This window comes from Typopeltis vanoorti, chromosome 3, assembly GCF_054136105.1.
Source record: "Typopeltis vanoorti isolate ZY-2024b chromosome 3, IOZ_Tvanoo_1.0, whole genome shotgun sequence".
Lineage (NCBI taxonomy): Eukaryota > Metazoa > Arthropoda > Arachnida > Uropygi > Thelyphonidae > Typopeltis > Typopeltis vanoorti.
In genome coordinates this window covers 160937512-160955620 of record NC_143551.1, presented here as the reverse complement: position 1 = coordinate 160955620, position 18109 = coordinate 160937512, and the positions used below count along the sequence as shown (strand labels likewise).

Sequence of the window (18109 nt, the reverse complement as noted above, 5' to 3'; positions counted from 1 at the left end):
TGATAATCATTTTCGCATACTTATTTAATTATACTAGTTCTTAAAGTGCAATTAGTATTCCAGAAATTATATTAACTGAATTTGATGATCCATTTTAGAGAAGCTCTCTCTCTTGCAGACACAAATGTACACATAAAGAGTTCCTCCTCTTCATTATCTAGGTGACTGACTAGGTTAGTTTGATGAGAAGTGAACTCCTGAGGACTCCCATTCTTCTGCATTGATATTTTTCAAAAGGATCGAGTTCCTCATTGCATCTTGAAGGTATTAATGGAACTTTGTCAGGATAATTTCACTGCATTTTTTTCATACATATAGTTATACCTGTATGACCAAATAGTATACATAATTATAATTATTTGTACTGTACTTAACTTCTTTTCATTTAGCCAAAAACAGTATATTTTCATTTATTATTGAAATCTGTGGTATCCATTGTTTTTCAACACTCCAGACTTCTTACAGTTTTTTTTTACAATAAACCATAACCATGCAAAACATTTCTCGTTCTTACAACGGAAAGGTTGGAGGGCTATCCAACGATGTGCCTTTTGCCACAACCCACATTTTTGTCGGCAAATATGCGTGATGCACTTTGAAGAAAAACGTTTTGCAGAATTGACTTATTCGAAGTCGAAATTCATTGTTTAAAACTGGGCTTAGAATGATTTCTCCTCTTTTTTGTTCTCAGTGCTGAGGTATAGGGAAAGTGGAGCTAGAAAGTTTTGCAGGTAGAGCCTCTGCTACTAATGGCTCACGCAAAAAGTTAAACAAGTTTCAGCGCGATTAGTAGTTGGAAGGGGATCAATCGTTTGATGTTGCTAGCACACTCCCTCGATGAGTTTTTAGACTCCCTGGAAGTGTCACATAATAATATATTTCTCGTGAATGGTATTTAATAACTTCTTCTCTGTAATTTTCCTCTACACATTGGTATCCCTCAGTCATTTCAATGAGCATTCTAGGTGGCTTTTGTTTAATCGAAGGAAGAGAACTGACGACTTTGTCAGGAAGGTATTTTTGTAGAAGCCAATTGCTTATCTATGGTTGTGCTTTTACTGCAGTTATGGCTCTGGTTATCAATATTTTCAGATATATATCGACTAGGCCTACACCCCCAGTTTTTATTTTGTGTAAGGAAGGAATCGAATAATCTCATCGTTTCCTTCATCAATTTTCTAATTTCTAGGGTGAGAGTTATATCATCGGTAAGCTGACAGTTTTGTTACACTTTCTCCATGAATATTAGTTCCCTGAATTGATTTATCTGTATTATTACTCTACTTAGTGGTCCAATTGCTAATACAAAGAGGTTCACAAAGAGAGGTCACGTTGTCGTGCAGAACAGTTGATTTAGAAAGGTGCAGAGTTTTTAATTATTATTATTTATTATTACATAACTTTCTACACTCTCGTAAAGAAAATGTTTGTTTTCAAAACCACAACCCCAAACCATTTTCACAATGTCGATATTTAGACTTAGTAATATGTATGACCTGTTTCTCAATTGATAGTATTCATATGCACAACTCAGATGTGTTATGGTGTCTGTTATATTTCATTTTCTCCTTTAATTGTACATGTTTAAGCGGATGATACAAGTTTCTGTAGGAATTTTTGGTATTCTGTTTCTGAGAATTTTTGAAATTATTTTATAATCTGCATTTAATAATGTTATCATTATTAAGGGCAACTCCAAGGAGCTTAGACTCATCGAGAGAACCCACAAATCTTCAACCTGTTCTTCTAAGATTCATTATATAGACCTGCTACCATCTTTGTCATCGCCTCTAGATCCTCTCCACCTCTTCTTCATCGCCAAGAAACTCTGGCGCCCAGGTCTGCGTGCAGTAGTTAAGATGGAATCTTATCAAGGTTCGATAAAGAGGTAACCTGATTGTCTCTGCTCGGCGAAGTATTGTTCAATAACCAATTAATCCGATGATCTGTTTTAGCCAATTTTGCTGTGTGCCCCCTTAAACTTGAACTCTCTATCCACTAACACTCCCAAATTTCTGACTTCATCAATTTTCTGAAGTGCAGTTCCACCAATGTGGTATACATCTGATAATCTTTTCACCCCAAAATGCATAACCTTACCCTTTGCCACATTAAACGAACATCAATTCTCCTTTTGCCCAGACCACCTGTCTGTCCAAATCATTCTGCAAAATTTTATCATAATCTGTATTAACTATTGCTCTACCCAACTTTGCATCATCGGCAAACATCTGAACAATTCCTCTATTTCTCCCTCACTTTTGATAATATTACTCTCACCAGTCAAGTTCAGTTTTTTATTTTTTTGTTGAGTTGTACATCTAGCTTAGAGGCAGAAACACATCATGCCCATAGGTCTCTTTCTTCCAAAAAAGGTTGAAATTATTTTCCCTTCTAAACAACATTTTTGTTCAACTCATATCACTTTATAAATCCCATATCCGACTGACTTTACAATACTGTTATCGCATTTGTAATGGCACTCCAGAAATTCCTTCCTTTAAAATGCTTGATTGTATCCAGAAGAGAGCTAATCACTTAACAGATGGTACTTCTCTCAATCATTCCCTCCACTTACTTTCCCATGATGTTTCTGCATTTTGTCTTTTCCATTTCTCAACTTTTTTTTCTAATCATGTATACTAACACATCCACTGCTGGTAAACATCTATATATGGTACAGCTCCAAATCTATCGAACCAGCTTATCATTCACTTCCTTTATTTCATATTCTTCTGTTCTTTGAAACAATCTTTTGCATACCATTCTATCCAATGAATATAATTAATAGCTCTTCAAGAATCATAGTAACAGATTTGTTTCTTCTCTCTAGCCACATCCACACATGGCACTGTCGAGTTTATTACAAGTGATTTTCGTACCTAGCGTTGGCGTTAAAATAACATAAAGAAATAAATGAAAACGGATTTGAAAAAAAAAAAAGCAGGAAATTTGCTTTATTGCCAAATGATGATAGCATTATTTCGGTCCTCTTCTGTAGCTATTCGCTTAGTCATAACTTTTGGCCAATCGTTTTTAATGACTTTTGTCTATTCCACACTAGACGGGCTCTGGCGCCCAACCCCTCCGAGTTCTGAGCTGGTAAGCCGGTTCTCCATTGTTTTGAAACGTCCAACAAATTGTTGTCTCATGAAGGCAAACACATTGTTGGACGTGAAACGTTTCAAATTTCGGCTTATCAGCTTACCGGCTTAACCTGGCTCAAAACAATGAAGAGACAAAAAACGTTTCAAATTTCGGCTCATCTTTTTATATACAGAGAGTGGATATATATATATATATATATCCACTCTCTATATATACACACACACATATATATATATGTGTGTGTGTGTGTATATATATATATGTATATATATACACACACACACACACACACACATATATATACACATATATGGAAAGACAATTGCAAACAATCACGTCTGCTGTGGGATTCGAACCTTCTCTATCCCTTCTGCACTCTTATAATGTTACTGAACACAACGAAAACGTTCTCTGCATTCATACAATATTGATATTGCTATAGTAGACAAAATAACATAAAATTTGTTTTAAAATTTAGCAGTAGTGTGTAATTTGTGTTGAATTTATAAGATTTGTAACTGAGTGTGCAGTTCGAGTTAATATGCTTGAATACTCCTCGTTATATTATTTATAATAATATAACATTTGTTTGTGTGTGGGAGGGAAGTGATTGGTGGCACACTATGAATCAAATAGGGGTAGAGTGAAAGGAGAAGCGATGTCAGTGTCCTGGATGTGTGGTGTTATGAGTTGTAGATAAGTAAATGGTTTGCATATGGTATTATGGGTGATGGATAGTGATAAGATAAAATTTGGAATGTTTGGAATTTCGCTGGAGGCCCTCATCTGTCAGGGACATCACATAGTGTGTTTGATTCGATTATAGCATTGTGTGAGTGTTTAGAGAAAAGGAATCGTGTCGTTTTTGTGTTTGGAAATTTCTGGAGAACATAGGTCTCTCTGTATTATCACATGGTGCTTTGGTTTGCCTATGGAATTATGGGCGATGTTTTTGAGATACAATACCTTGGAATTTTCCCAGAGTGACACACATCCTTCATTGTCGTCATGTTTTGTCTTTGGTTATCTGTAGATAGCTGTACCAATTTTCTAATACATTTTACGATATTTCGTTCCTGTTAAAGAGTTGGAATTCTTAGAGTAGAGTCGTGATGGCTGCAGTGATTAGGCTTTTCTGAATACTTTAATTATATGCTGGTGTCCCTCACACACACACACACACACATTAGACATGAAAAGTCGCTAATGTATCCATGTTGATACTCTAATATATACCCTATGATTATTCTTATGGAAAAAAAACTATTCAGTATTAGAATTGCTCTTACAAAACATACAAGCAGTGATTATTGAAATTACATTATCAATTGTTATGTTTAAGTTAAAAAAATCAATTCCCTTTCATTTCTTTCCAGAATGGGAACATCTTGGTATTATCTAGGTTTTCTGAATATTCAGAATTGTTGATTTTGACATGTATTCACAGCACAGAAAACAAACACAAGTCTGAAAATGCAGTTGACTTTTTCATTATAGGTTACTGAGACTAACATATATTGCCAACACAAAAACATACAAAACAGAGCAGTTGAAAGATATTTCTGTAAATAACCAGAAAAGCTAGTTCACTACTTAATTTAGATTACTATTCGATTGGTTCTCTGTATTAATTCTTTACCACAGTTGCTCATGCTATGATTTTCCAAGCTTGGTGGGAAAGTCAATTTGCCGTTTTGTTCAGGGTAAGTTTTATTTCCTGTTTCGAATTTCGAATGCTGTTAGAGTATGGAATTCTATCAAGTGCATGTTTTTTTTTCAAATTGATTGGTTATTTTCTGTAATTTACTTTTAAAATTCAGTTTAACTACATATTCTAACAGATTACATGAGCAAAATTAATAAATAAATAAAATGCATGTGAATTTATTTTCCAACACTGTAGATTTCTCATTATGTCTTATCTTAAAGATATCTCTCTATTCCAGTCGCCAATTTGTCGTATGTGGGTCAGAAATCATGTATTTAGGTTGGAACTCTTGGTTCCTATGGGAAATTATTGCTATAGTAAATTAATGCATACTTTTATTTTTTTAAACCAATATTGACTATTAATTTTACTGCGATTCCTTGTGCTCTTAACCTATTTCTGTAACTGGAATTTACTTATTTTTATTTATTTTTTTCTTTAGCATTAGTAATTTTAAGTAATGGATATGAGAAAAACAAGGTTTTGAACTCTTCGCAGCGTTTTCGTTTAGAACTTCTTTTGCCAGCACAACAAATAAATAGTTATTTCTTATTATTTCAAATGAATATTAGCTCTGTAATATATACTTTGTTAATTTCTATGTTACTTTTATTTGACTGTAATATTATTAACAAATTGTATTTACTGAATCTAACATACAGAAATAAATAAAGTGAAAAAGACAGTATTTTTTTCCCTTCTTATTCTACTGATTTAACATTTGCACTGATGTTCTTAGTGTATGATTTGCTACTGGTGCTAACATGTAATTCATGTGATTTTTCTCCATGAGACATTTCAAAACAGTTGAACTATGGTTTTCACATAGTTCAACTATGTAAAACTCATTTCCGTTAGTCCCAATTGACCATTGTCCTCTCAGCCTGTAGGGAAATTTATATATATATATTTAATACAATTATTATATTAGATATTCTTTCCAATACAAATAAATAATTATTTATTCTTATTTCAAATGAAAATTAGCTCAGAAAGAGAGGAAGAAATAAAGAAAAACAGTAAAGGAAAAAAATGTTTACCCTCAAATAAATATTTATGATCACAGCAAACAAAAAATTCATCAGCCTTTTCAAAGTTTTGAAATTCATGCACCTATTGTTTTCATCATTTGGTATCATTTAAATGAAGAACAGGTCAGGCTATTAAGTTCGTTAATGTTTTTTGATTTTTCTCTTCCAATGGCGAGAATTTTTTGATATATGCATGTTGATTCACTTGTATTCTGTATGCTACGATGCCTTTTTATTTTTTGTCACTTTTCAGGTGAAATATTCTCCACTAAAATTCTGCCTATTAATTTAGTACCCATTTCCTTTTGCTTCCAAGAGTTGACACAGTTTCACTAAGAGAATTTTAACTGGTTAGTTTGTGGCATGATTTTTCACAAGGAAAAAAAAATGTTATGTACTTAAATTTGTATAACACATCAACAACACCCAATTTGTTCATTTAAATTTACACATTTTATTTGAATGAAATATTACTTACAAATTGTATTTACTGAATCTAACATACAAAAAATAAATAAAGTGAAAAATACAATCTATTTTTTGTGCCTTAATCTTCTTGTTAAATTTGCACTGTTGTTGAAAGGTTCTTCCCATGCTTGTGGAATTGCTATCATGTGGATTTTGACAATGTGACTCTCACCTGGAAGATAATTTTCATTTGGTGAACGTTGGGTATTTATTACTGTATTAAAATGAAGGGTTGCATATTTATTTTTTTGAAACGAATACATATATTTCTGAAGATTAGTAAAATCACAGAATCTTTCATTATGTTCCCAAAAACATTTAAAAGTACACATTTTTCACATTTTGGGCATCCAATTTCACTTAAATTAAGAACAGGCCTCCCTATTAACCTTGTTAATGTTTTTGATTTTTGTCTTCCTTTGGTGAGTAATATTTGATATTTGCATGTTGATTCTATCATCGAATTTCTTAGCATGTCCAGAGATTAACCAATTTTCCACTTCAGCTGATGGTTATATTTTATTAACCAAGAATTCTGTTTTTTAACTCATTCAGGTAATTCTTTCCAACTACAAAGTGATTTTGTCAATGGATATCTTACAATAATTCCACCAGAAATATGAATTTCTTTAGGAAATAAATTTGATGTCTTATTCAAAAGAAATTCACAATCAATTATTCCAATGATAACTGAAAATTCATGATTTTTCATCTTCGTTTTCCTTCATTCTTCTTCTTAGATTACTTTATATGGCACCACAAATAAATAGTTAAAAAAAATCAGCTAACGCCTTTTTATTCCCGTATACGGGGAGTAGGCAAGGCCATTTAGCCCTATCTAAATTTTGGAGACTGAGTGGGCAGTTCAATCTCCACTGGAATCAATCAGAGATAGATGGCCCAAGGCTATCACTAATTAAGCGGTACTCAGTGAAGAGAGACTGCTCAAATGTACCGCCATCTCGTGGTCCCTAACCCTAACACAATATATTTAATGTCTGAAATAATGTGGGTTCTACGGTCGATTTTCTTGAGTTTACAGGACGAAAAACCTGCTTGCCCGTGCCAGAGATCAACTAACTCGGGTACCAGTCGAAAAAAGGCTTAGAAAAATTTCCTCTAGTTGCCTACTAGACTCGAAACCAAGTCTTCCTTTGTGCGGCCAAGTGCCATAGTTGGCAAACGCCACATCCACTGAGCTTCACTGATTATTAGCTCTGATCTTATATTTTATGTTACCTTTCTGTTACAAAATTCTAAACAATTAGAACTTTTCACAAAGAAACTCTCAAAGAATTTTGTGGTTCACCCATTATTTTTACATTACCAAACACAAAACACCAGAACACAAAACAGCAGCTGCAGGGGATGAATGATTACCTTAAGTCTAAAGCCACTCGACTCTATGTTTTTTTATAGTACTGTTTACCCTTCCCTGACTGTTCCTTCAAAAATGAACATTTTGTGCAGAGGACTCAATGACATGTTTTTGCATGCTGTTGGTGTGTTTTTATCTTACTTTGTGTGGGAAAGGTAAAATTTATATATGTGTCATCGGGAGAGTACAAATATTTTTTCTATACCAAACTTTAGGAGATTAAGTCACATTTGTGGATTAATTATCTGCTGTCTCTCTGTAAAACAACCAAATTCTAACATTCCGGATTTTCGATTATGTAAACGAATTGTTTCAGATAACTCAAACAATGTCAATAGGTAGCATTAGACAATTTCTAAAATAATCAATTAAATGGATATCAGTTTTCATCACTTTTTTCCCTCCCGTTCCTGGCATTAATTTCACAGTAGTGATTTTTTTACAATAATTAAACAGAATGCATTAAGGTATAAAGTTATGGATTTAAATATCAAATTTTATTCATTGAACTAGTTAAAAAATGTTAAGAGTGTAAACTAAATATTGCGAAATATTTTGAGGTAATTACATTTTCGATTTTTTCTCAGTGAATGTATTTGTATATAGTATTTCCACAAAATAAAATATGCATTTGTAAACTTAAATGAACAAAGATGTGTGCTTTTGTTGTTGTGTTTTTCCACAGTGAATTTTTTACTCAGTTATTCTGATTAAAATTTGATATTTAAACCCATAACTTTATACCTTAATGCATTCTGTTTAATTATTGTAAAAAATCACTACTGCAAGATTAATACCAGGGGAAACAGTGTTGAAAACTAATATCCATGTAATTAATTATTTTAGAAATGGGGTGTCGTCAATGTGTTATACAAATTTATGTAAGACCGTAACATTTTTTTCCTGGTGAAATTTCATGCCACAAACTAACTAGACTTTTTTTTTTGAAAATTCAGTCAGTGAAGGTGTGTCAACTCTCAGAAGCAAAAGGAAATGGGTATTAAATTAATAGGCAGAATTTTAGTGGAGAATATTTCTCTGAAAAGTGACAAAAAAATAAAAAGGTATTGTAGCATGCATATATCAAAAAACACTCGCCATTGGAAGAGAAAATTCAAAAAACATTAAGGAACTTAATAGCCTGACCTGTTCTTCATTTAAATGATACCAAAGGATGAAAACAATAGGTGCATGAATTTCAAAACTTTAAAAAAGCTGATGAATTTCTTGTTTGCTGTGATCATAAATATTTATCTGAGGCTAAACATTTTTTTCCTTTACAATTTTTCTTTATTTCTTACTTTCTTTATGAGCTAATTTTCATTTGAAATAAGAATAAATAATGATTTATTTGTATTGGAAAAAATTTCTAATATAATAATTGTATTAAAATATATATATAAATATCCCTACTGTGAAATAAATGTCGGGCTGAGAGGACAACAGTCAATTGGGACTAATGGAAATGAGTTTTACATAGTTGAACTATGTGAAAACCATAGTTCAACTGTTTTGAAATGTCACATGGAGAAAAATCACATGAATTACATGTTAGCACCAGTGGCAAATCATACCTATGAACATCAGTGCAAATGTTAAATCAGTAGAATAAGAAGGAAAAAAAATACTGTCTTTTTCAATTTATTTAGTTTCTGTATGTTAGATTCAGTAAATACAATTTGTTAATAATATTACAGTCAAATAAAAGTAACATAGAAATTAACAAAGTATATATTACAGAGCTAATATTCATTTGAAATAATTAGAAATAACTATTTATTTGTTGTGCTGGCAAAGGAAGTTTCTAAACAAAAATGCTGCAGAGAGTTCAAAACCTTGTTTGTCTCATATCCGTTACTTAAAATTACTAATGCTAAAGAAAAAAATAAATAAAATAAATAAATTCCAGTTATAGATATAGGTTAAGAGCACAAGGAATCGCAGGTAAAATTAATAGTCAATATTGGTTTAAAAAAATAAATGTAAGCTTTAATTTATTATAGCAATAATTTCCCATGAGAACCAAGAGTTCCAACCTAAACACACGATTTCTGACCTACGTACGACAAATTAGTGACCGGATAAGAGAGATATCTTTAAGATAAGGCTTAATGAGAAATCTACATTTCTCATTAAGCCTTATCTTAAAGCTGGAAAATAAATTCAATTGCATTTTATTTATTTATTAATTTTGCTCATTTATTCTGTTAGAATATGTAGTTAAACTGAATTTTAAAAGTAAAATGCAGAAAATAACCAATCGATTTGAAAAAAAAAAACATTTCACTTCATAGAATTCCAAACTCTAACAGCATTCGAGGACAATGGGAGTTGGAAGATACAGAAGTATCTTCCAACTCCCATGTTTTGTGTGTTTTTGTGCTGTGAATATATGTTAGCCCCAGTAACCTATAATTAAAAATTCAACTGCATTTTCAAACTTGTATTTGTGTTCTGTGCTGTGAATATATGTAAAAATCAACAATTTTGAATATTCAGGAAACCTAGATAGTACCAAAATGTTCCCATTGTAGAAAGAAATGTAAGGGAATTGTTATTTTTAACTTAAACATAACAATTAATAAAGTAATTTCGATAATCACTGCTCATATGTTTTGGTAAGCGTAATTCTAATACTGAATATTTTTTTTCATAAGAATAATCATAGGGTACATATTAGAGTATCAACATGGATACATTAGCGACTTTTCATGTCTAATGTGTGTAATGTGTGTGTGTGTGTGTGTGAGGGACACCATCATATAATTAAATTTTTCAGAAAAGCCTAATCACTGCCGCCATCATGACTCTACTCTAAGAATTCCCACCATTTATTAGGAATACCCTAAAATGTATTAGAAAATTAGTACAGCTATCTATAGATAACCAATTACAAAACATGACAACAATGAAGGATGTGTGTCACCACAGGAAAATTCCAAGATATCTTATCTCAAAAACATCGCCCATAATTCCATAGACAAACCAAAACACCATGTGATATCACAGAGAGACATATGTTCTCCAGAAATTTCCAAACACAAAAACGTCACGATTCCTTGTCTCTAAACATCATACACAAGCTCTAAGCGAACCAAACACACCATGTGTTGTCCCTGACATATAAGGGCCTCCAGCGAAATTCCAAACATTCCAAATTTTATCTTATCACTATCCATCACCCATAATACCATATGCACACCATTTACTTATCTACAACTCATAACAACACACATCCCGGACACTGACATCGCTTCTCCTTTCACCCTACCCCTATTTGGTTCATAATATCCCACCAATCACGACACGAATGCCTATCCACTAATATCTTCCTTTTCCATTCAAAACAGTAATGTCACTTATTTACAACTAACAATTACTTCACTTCTTTACAACTATCAAATTACATCACTTATATTTATCTTTTCCTTGTCTCTAAACATCATACACAAGCTCTAAGCGAACCAAACACACCATGTGTTGTCCCTGACATATAAGGGCCTCCAGCGAAATTCCAAACATTCCAAATTTTATCTTATCACTATCCATCACCCATAATACCATATGCACACCATTTACTTATCTACAACTCATAACAACACACATCCCGGACACTGACATCGCTTCTCCTTTCACCCTACCCCTATTTGGTTCATAATATCCCACCAATCACGACACGAATGCCTATCCACTAATATCTTCCTTTTCCATTCAAAACAGTAATGTCACTTATTTACAACTAACAATTACTTCACTTCTTTACAACTATCAAATTACATCACTTATATTTATCTGATAACAACACATCCACATCACGATTCCTTATCTTATCTTGATCTGGTCAGAAGTTTTCCACCAATCACGACACGAGTCCTTATCCACTAATATATCTTCCTTTCCATTCAAAACAATGACGTCACTTATTTACAACTAACAAATTATGTTAATTATTGAAAACAACAAATGACATCACTGATATACATCTGAAAACAACTCACACCCACGACACGATTCCTTATCTTATCTTGATCTGGTCAGAAGTGCACCACCAATTACGACACAAATCCTTATCTCTAGAATTACCCATAATTCCAAAACACAAGAACTCAATCCATTGACGCATATGCCCACAGGGAAATTCCAAACATTCCAAACCCATGAAGTCACAACACAATGAGGTCATCAAATGAACAGCCAATTACGTCATGATTCCTTATCTTATCTTGATCTTGATCTGGGCAGAAGTGCGTACCCTGCTACTCACGTCCAGAAAATTTAATTAACAGACAAAAGTACTGTTTGGTGCATGGTTGATCACACAGTATGTAATAGTCATTAACGATTTAGTGTAAAGAGATCTCTGACTCTTTGGATATCTCGTTTCATAACAATTATGATGACTACAATAGGTATATAAAATGAATTAAAGATTTACTTTAAATTCATTTCAGAACATTATGTTTGTATAGTCTTACAGAGAGAACATGTTTGGCATGAGAATCGGAAACTATTCTCTTATTTATGTGACTTTTGTGCTTTGTCTAAAGATTTATGGTCACTATCCTCGAAGTCCTCGACACAAGAAATGTCAGTACTTATATTAAGAATCATTTGGAATATGTCAGTACATACCCAAAGTGTTGATTTTAAATAGGCATAACTCCGATTCTGTAAGTAAAACATGCCAATTTTTGCCATCAATTAAAAAAAAATTATGAGATCTTTTATTATGCCCCATTTATTTATTCTTAAGTCATTTAGTTGTCAAATCCTCTTATATTGGAAATATCAACTATATTATGAGTTCTTAAAAAGAGAATTATTTCATCAAATACGAAAAATTCTTAAATGAATTTATTAAACAAATTTCTTCAGATTAAAAAAGACTAAACTCAAAGAATTATTGCATTTCCTTATTAACAGTATTCTTCGTCCTGTAGCATCCTCTAGCAAGAGGCTTGCAGCAGATGAGCAGCTCTTCTCCATTTCTCTCTGTCTGTCGCTTCCATCAATTTTAAACCAGTCCATTCCATGATGCCATTAAACCACTCTCTAGTTGGTCTTCCACGTCTTCCCTTCCCCTCAACTTTCCCTTGTAATATAGTTCTTGTCAGGTGTCCCGAAGAACCTCTCAGAAAATGTCCTGCAAATCTAGTCTTTCTTTGCATATATTCTTTAACAGTGTTCTTTCCATCCCAAGTCGTCTTAAGATCTTTACTGCTCATCCAAACTAGGGAAAAAGTAGAAGCATAGTGGTTTCCCGTTGCCTTCTATGCATGAAGAGATGAAAAAAGTAGAAACATTGAAAGAATCACCCCTAGCCCTCGATTACTCTAATAGCATTGGGGAAGGAACAAGAAAGAAGAAAAGGATAGAAAGAAATAAGAGTATGGACCATCCTATAGATAATATAACAGCTGTATATTACATGAAATAAGGTATGGTCCAGCATCAGGCACCTCGGGTTCGCCACTCCCGTACTCACTAAAGTGAGGCCTTGAGGTAATTAACAGTATTACACATTAAAATTTTGGAGAATAGAATATATATGAATTTATATGAAATTGCTCTATAACAGACATTTTGATTAAATCCATAATGCTTACCTTTTTGAAACAAGTTTTTAGAACCATTCTTGGTCTTTTTGTAGAATGATGCTACACATACAACACTGTATATCTGTAAATAAATGTATTTGTTATGTTATAATCCAAAATAGTATATGAAATATTTTATTCTTTAGTTACTTTCAGAATTAATTTTAATTTAGAAATAAACTTAATTTTTATTATATGCACACAAATTGCATATAATAAAAATTAAGTTTATTTCTAAATATCGTAGCCTTGCGATAATTTCGATGATGGTCGGTGTGTAGATAAACAAAATAAAATAAGAAAGAAAGCAGACCTAGGTTCAAGCAGAAAGTTGACTTTAGAGGCTGTAAGCTCTTGTCAGAGGATAGGTCTCTAAAAATTTACTCTCGGATCAGAGCTTTCTATGATTTTATCTGGCATATATAATTAGTAAAAATGCAAGTGCAAAGCATGAAATGAATTTTTACATTTTTTACAAGAAAAAAATCATACTTATATGCATCCAAAGTCTGAATAACACACCTGACAAGTTGAGTATAGAAAGCAGTGTTCACACATACCTTTTCCCACTACACAACTATGCAGTTGTTTAGTTTTAAAGAATGAACGTGAAATACTTCACTTGGCATTAAACTAGTTAAGAAAATTAAAGGATATTGTTTTCCATTTTCAATGTTTGCCCTGTTGAAACTTCAAAAGAAATTTTGAAAAGTAATGGTAGTAAATATATGCAGATCATGTAAAATTTATCATGTTCACCTTCATTTTCACTTAAATACTTGGAAGTATATGCTTTTTGAGGAGATCTTATTTTCACTCTTTTATTGGCATTTTGGTTTTGGGTTCTCACCGGTTAGTACAGTTTCGAACTTCATTCTCTCCAGAGTCAGATAAAAATCAAAACTAACTCTAGAAGCTTATGTCTGAATCTTAGGCAGTCAGTATATGTGAATTATTGATTCAAATTATTATTATTATTATGTAACACCTTCAGGGAGTCCAAAGAGTCATCGAGGGAGAGCACCTACTTTACAACTCTCTGTCTCCACCACTCCACCAACCCCAACTACCTTCATCATCTACACCAATGCCACCTACCGCCGATCATCACCCACCGCACATGCCCACAGCAGGATTTGAACCTGCAGCAGTAGTGTACTGGCCACTCTGAACCAGATCAAGATGAGATAAGGAATCGTGACATCATTAGCTGAGAAGATCATCGACGTCATTGTGTGTGTGATTCGTTGCGTACGTCATGAGTGTGGAATGATTGGAATTTCCCTGGGGAACATATGTGTCGGTGACATCACATTGTGTGTTTTTGTTCGCGTATAGAATTGTGGGTGATGGTTACAGATAAGATAGAGTATGGAATCCTTGGAATGTCGCTGGTACCCCATCTGTCATTGACGTCATGTTTAGAGTCAAGAGATGGCTTCAGCATTTAGACATTTTCTAAATATTATTAATTCCTGGGTATCAATGGTGTCCCTGCATTATCCTCAAGCACACTTTTTCCCCGTATACATAACTCATCTGAATATTTTCATTTGTCTAAAATTTTAAGATCTTAAAGTTCATTACTTTTTTCTAATTAAATGTTATCTTTATTACAAAGTTTTTGGCTATTGGAATTTTTAGTTTAGAGTCAAGATATGGCATCAGCATTTACACATATGCTTAACAATTATTTACAGGCTATCATTGGTTTGCCCTCACCCCCTTGAAGTGCACACACTTTTTTGTTACCAAAACCATCTTATAACCATATATTAGTAACTTAGACATGAAAAGTCGCTAATGTAGCCCCATGCTGAAAGTCTCTAAAGTATATACCCTATGATTAATCTTGTGAAAAATTATTCAGTATTAGAATTAGAAGTGTGCTTACCAAAATCATACGAGCAGTGATCATTTGAAATTACAAATATCATATAAAGTAACTGCACTCAACAAATTTTTTTTTTGGGTGTATATGATAAAAAAATCTCAACTGATGTTAATATTGTCAAATGGCCATTGCTATGTTAATGTTTCCTACATAAAGGAAACATTAACTTACTTTCTCTCCAGAATGGCTCATCTTGGAATTAACACAAACTTCTGAATACAAATAGATATTCCAAAATATTTGAATTAGAAGAAAAAAAACGCGTTTTTTTGCTCGGAAGTTATCAGTATCAGTTTGAGATAAGTGACATCACTAATAGATATCTGCAAAAGATGAGGTTACACATCTCCCTTAACTGAGCAGTCATCTTCTGGAGGTGAGGGTGGTCATTGTAGGGAAGACTGCCATCACCACCCTCTTGACTAACCTGTCACGCTCCACCACCTAATGCTATTTTTCCCCTCCCTATGTCTTATTTCCTATGAACTTTCTTTTTTCCCCTATCCGAACAATTTTTGACATATGAGTGACAGAACTAGACACTTCAAAACATCAAAAGGCTGTAAGAGCAAGTAATATTTGAAACACTTGATGCAGTGTTCAAAAATAAAGAAAAGGTACATTTTCTATTCCTTTCACACAACCGTACATGATAAAAGTTTAAAATCAAGTGACTGCTAGTTGAAACTTATTTCTCAACTTTACCACCCATACTATTCTATTGTGGGGAATTAAAAACAGAGGCCATAGCAAATAACATAATTGTGGTTTTGTGAATAAAGTACAAATGAACTGAAAAGTAACAATTTTTTTATATCTGTAGATACCTCCACCAGATTAGAATATAACAGTTGTAGTTAAAGTATGACTGTTAGAATTTAGTTATTTTACAGAGATACAGTAGATATTTTAACCCATCACGTCACTAAAAATCTGTTAAAAGTTTGATGTAGAAAATAAAAAGGTATCTTCTTGTGCAGATAAACACAAATACAAATTTTGGGGAGTAGGAAGACAGGATAAATTAATCTTTTTACAATGTAACAAGAAGAAATAGGCAGAAAACGTTTATGCTGCTTTCAAAAATAAAGAGAAGGTACATTTTTTTTTCTTTTCACATATTTGTACATGATAAAAGTTTAAAAACATGTCACTGTCAGTCGAAAGTTTTTTTTTCAAAACTTGAAAACTCATACTATTCCATTGGGAGAACAAAAAAAAAGACAGAAGTGATAGCTAATAATGCAATTGTGTGTTTTGAAATGAATTTTTTATTTTTATTTTTTATTTTTATTTTTATTATACCCTTTATTATGCTATTATGCTAATATGCCCATTATTATGTTAATATTATGCATATTAGCCCATACATAGTGATTGCTTGGTACAACCTATAGTACATTAGCACTGTGTATAGGCAGTGGGGTTGGGAAAGGAGGAATGTGTTTACATTTGATTTGAATTACACTTTAAATTGTATTCCTTGGGAAACAGAGCAGGTGGGAGACTGGTCCACAGTGCAGCAGTTGCAGGAATGAAGGAACAGGAAAATAAATTTGTTCTGTTTGTTTCTAGGTGTACTGTGAAAGGATGTTGTGCAGCAGCTGCACGTGTTCCAATGAACTTTGGACTGAGCAGAGGAATTATTGATATTATTTCAGATGAGCATTTCCCATGGAAATATACTGCAGAGACCATACGTCTGTGTGAAAATGAGTGGGAGAGTTGGTAAGGGATGGATCATTGATAAGTCTAATTGCTCTCCTCTGTATTGAGTCGAGCATTTTGAGAGAGCTTTAGGGGCCCCACCCCATATGTGGGAGCAGTATTCAATAGCTGGGCAGATTTGTGATTTGTATAATGTTAATAGCTGTTCGGGGGGTAAATAACGTCATGAGTGAAAGAGAAATCCTAGGTTTTTTGAGGCTGAGGATGCATTAGTTGTGACATGTTTATGCCAGGAGAGATTTCATGTGAGGGTGATTCCAAGAAGGGCAATCTCCAACTGTCTGGAAATTTGGGTATCATCAAAAAGGATACTGGGAAAAAATGGTTCTTTTTTATGGGAAATAGTACAGAACTGGGTTTTATTGGCATTGAAATTTATGAGATTATCCGAACCCCATTGTAGGATGGCTTGGAGATTGGAGTTGAGGGTGGTGGTGGTTGAAGTTCTGAAGGGTGAGGTGAGTTGTGAAGGGTAAGGCTTATCAAACGCAAGCGAGGAGTGTAGTGTACTGTCATCTGCAAAACTGTGTATTGGGTTGGAGGTCAATTGCAGTAGGTCATTGATATATATAGCAGGAAGAGGGTTGGTAAGAGGCAGAACCTTGTGGGACCCCAGCATTAATCGAGTGGTGAGAGGACAGAGAGCCATCCACCATCACACATAGTGTACATCCAGACAGAAAGCTGGCAACCCAACTACAGAAGTCCTGGGTCAGACCAAATGATGGTAGTTTGCCAAGTAGGCCTTTGTGCCAGACTGGGTCAAAGGCTTTGTAGTTGCACTGGAGTTATCTAGTGCAACCACTTGAGATTCGCCAAACCACTCCATAGCACTTGTCCAGAGATGGTAACATATGTGTGTAGATCTCCTGTTCATTGGCAGTGGCAGAATTCATACTGGCAGTCGTTTATTTGGTGGCCTGTCTTCATGATAGTGTAAGATTTTGGAAATGATTTTTTCCATTACTTATGACAGGACTGAACTAAGCGAGATAAGATGGTAATTGGATTGCAGTGACTTGTCATCCTGCTTGGAGATGGGCTGAATATAGGCCAATTTCCAGTTTGTGGGATAGATTCCAGTGGAGTAAGAGATTCTATATATAAGTGACATAGGATAGGGGTCAGTTCTGAAGTACAAACTTTCAGAACAATTGGGGAATACCATTAGGGCTAGGAGACTTTTTTGTGTCTAAT

General features: G+C 33.5%; 1 protein-coding gene across 1 annotated transcript in view; it reads right to left on the bottom strand.

The window, feature by feature from the left end:
- Window positions 1–18109, bottom strand: part of LOC150108708 (uncharacterized) — an 85139-nt gene that overhangs the window by 19625 nt on the left and 47405 nt on the right. Inside the window, exon 7 of the mRNA XM_090390512.1 lies at window positions 13300–13372. Coding sequence (XP_090246638.1) covers window positions 13300–13372 — 73 coding nt within the window. The remainder of the gene's footprint in view (window positions 1–13299; window positions 13373–18109) is intronic.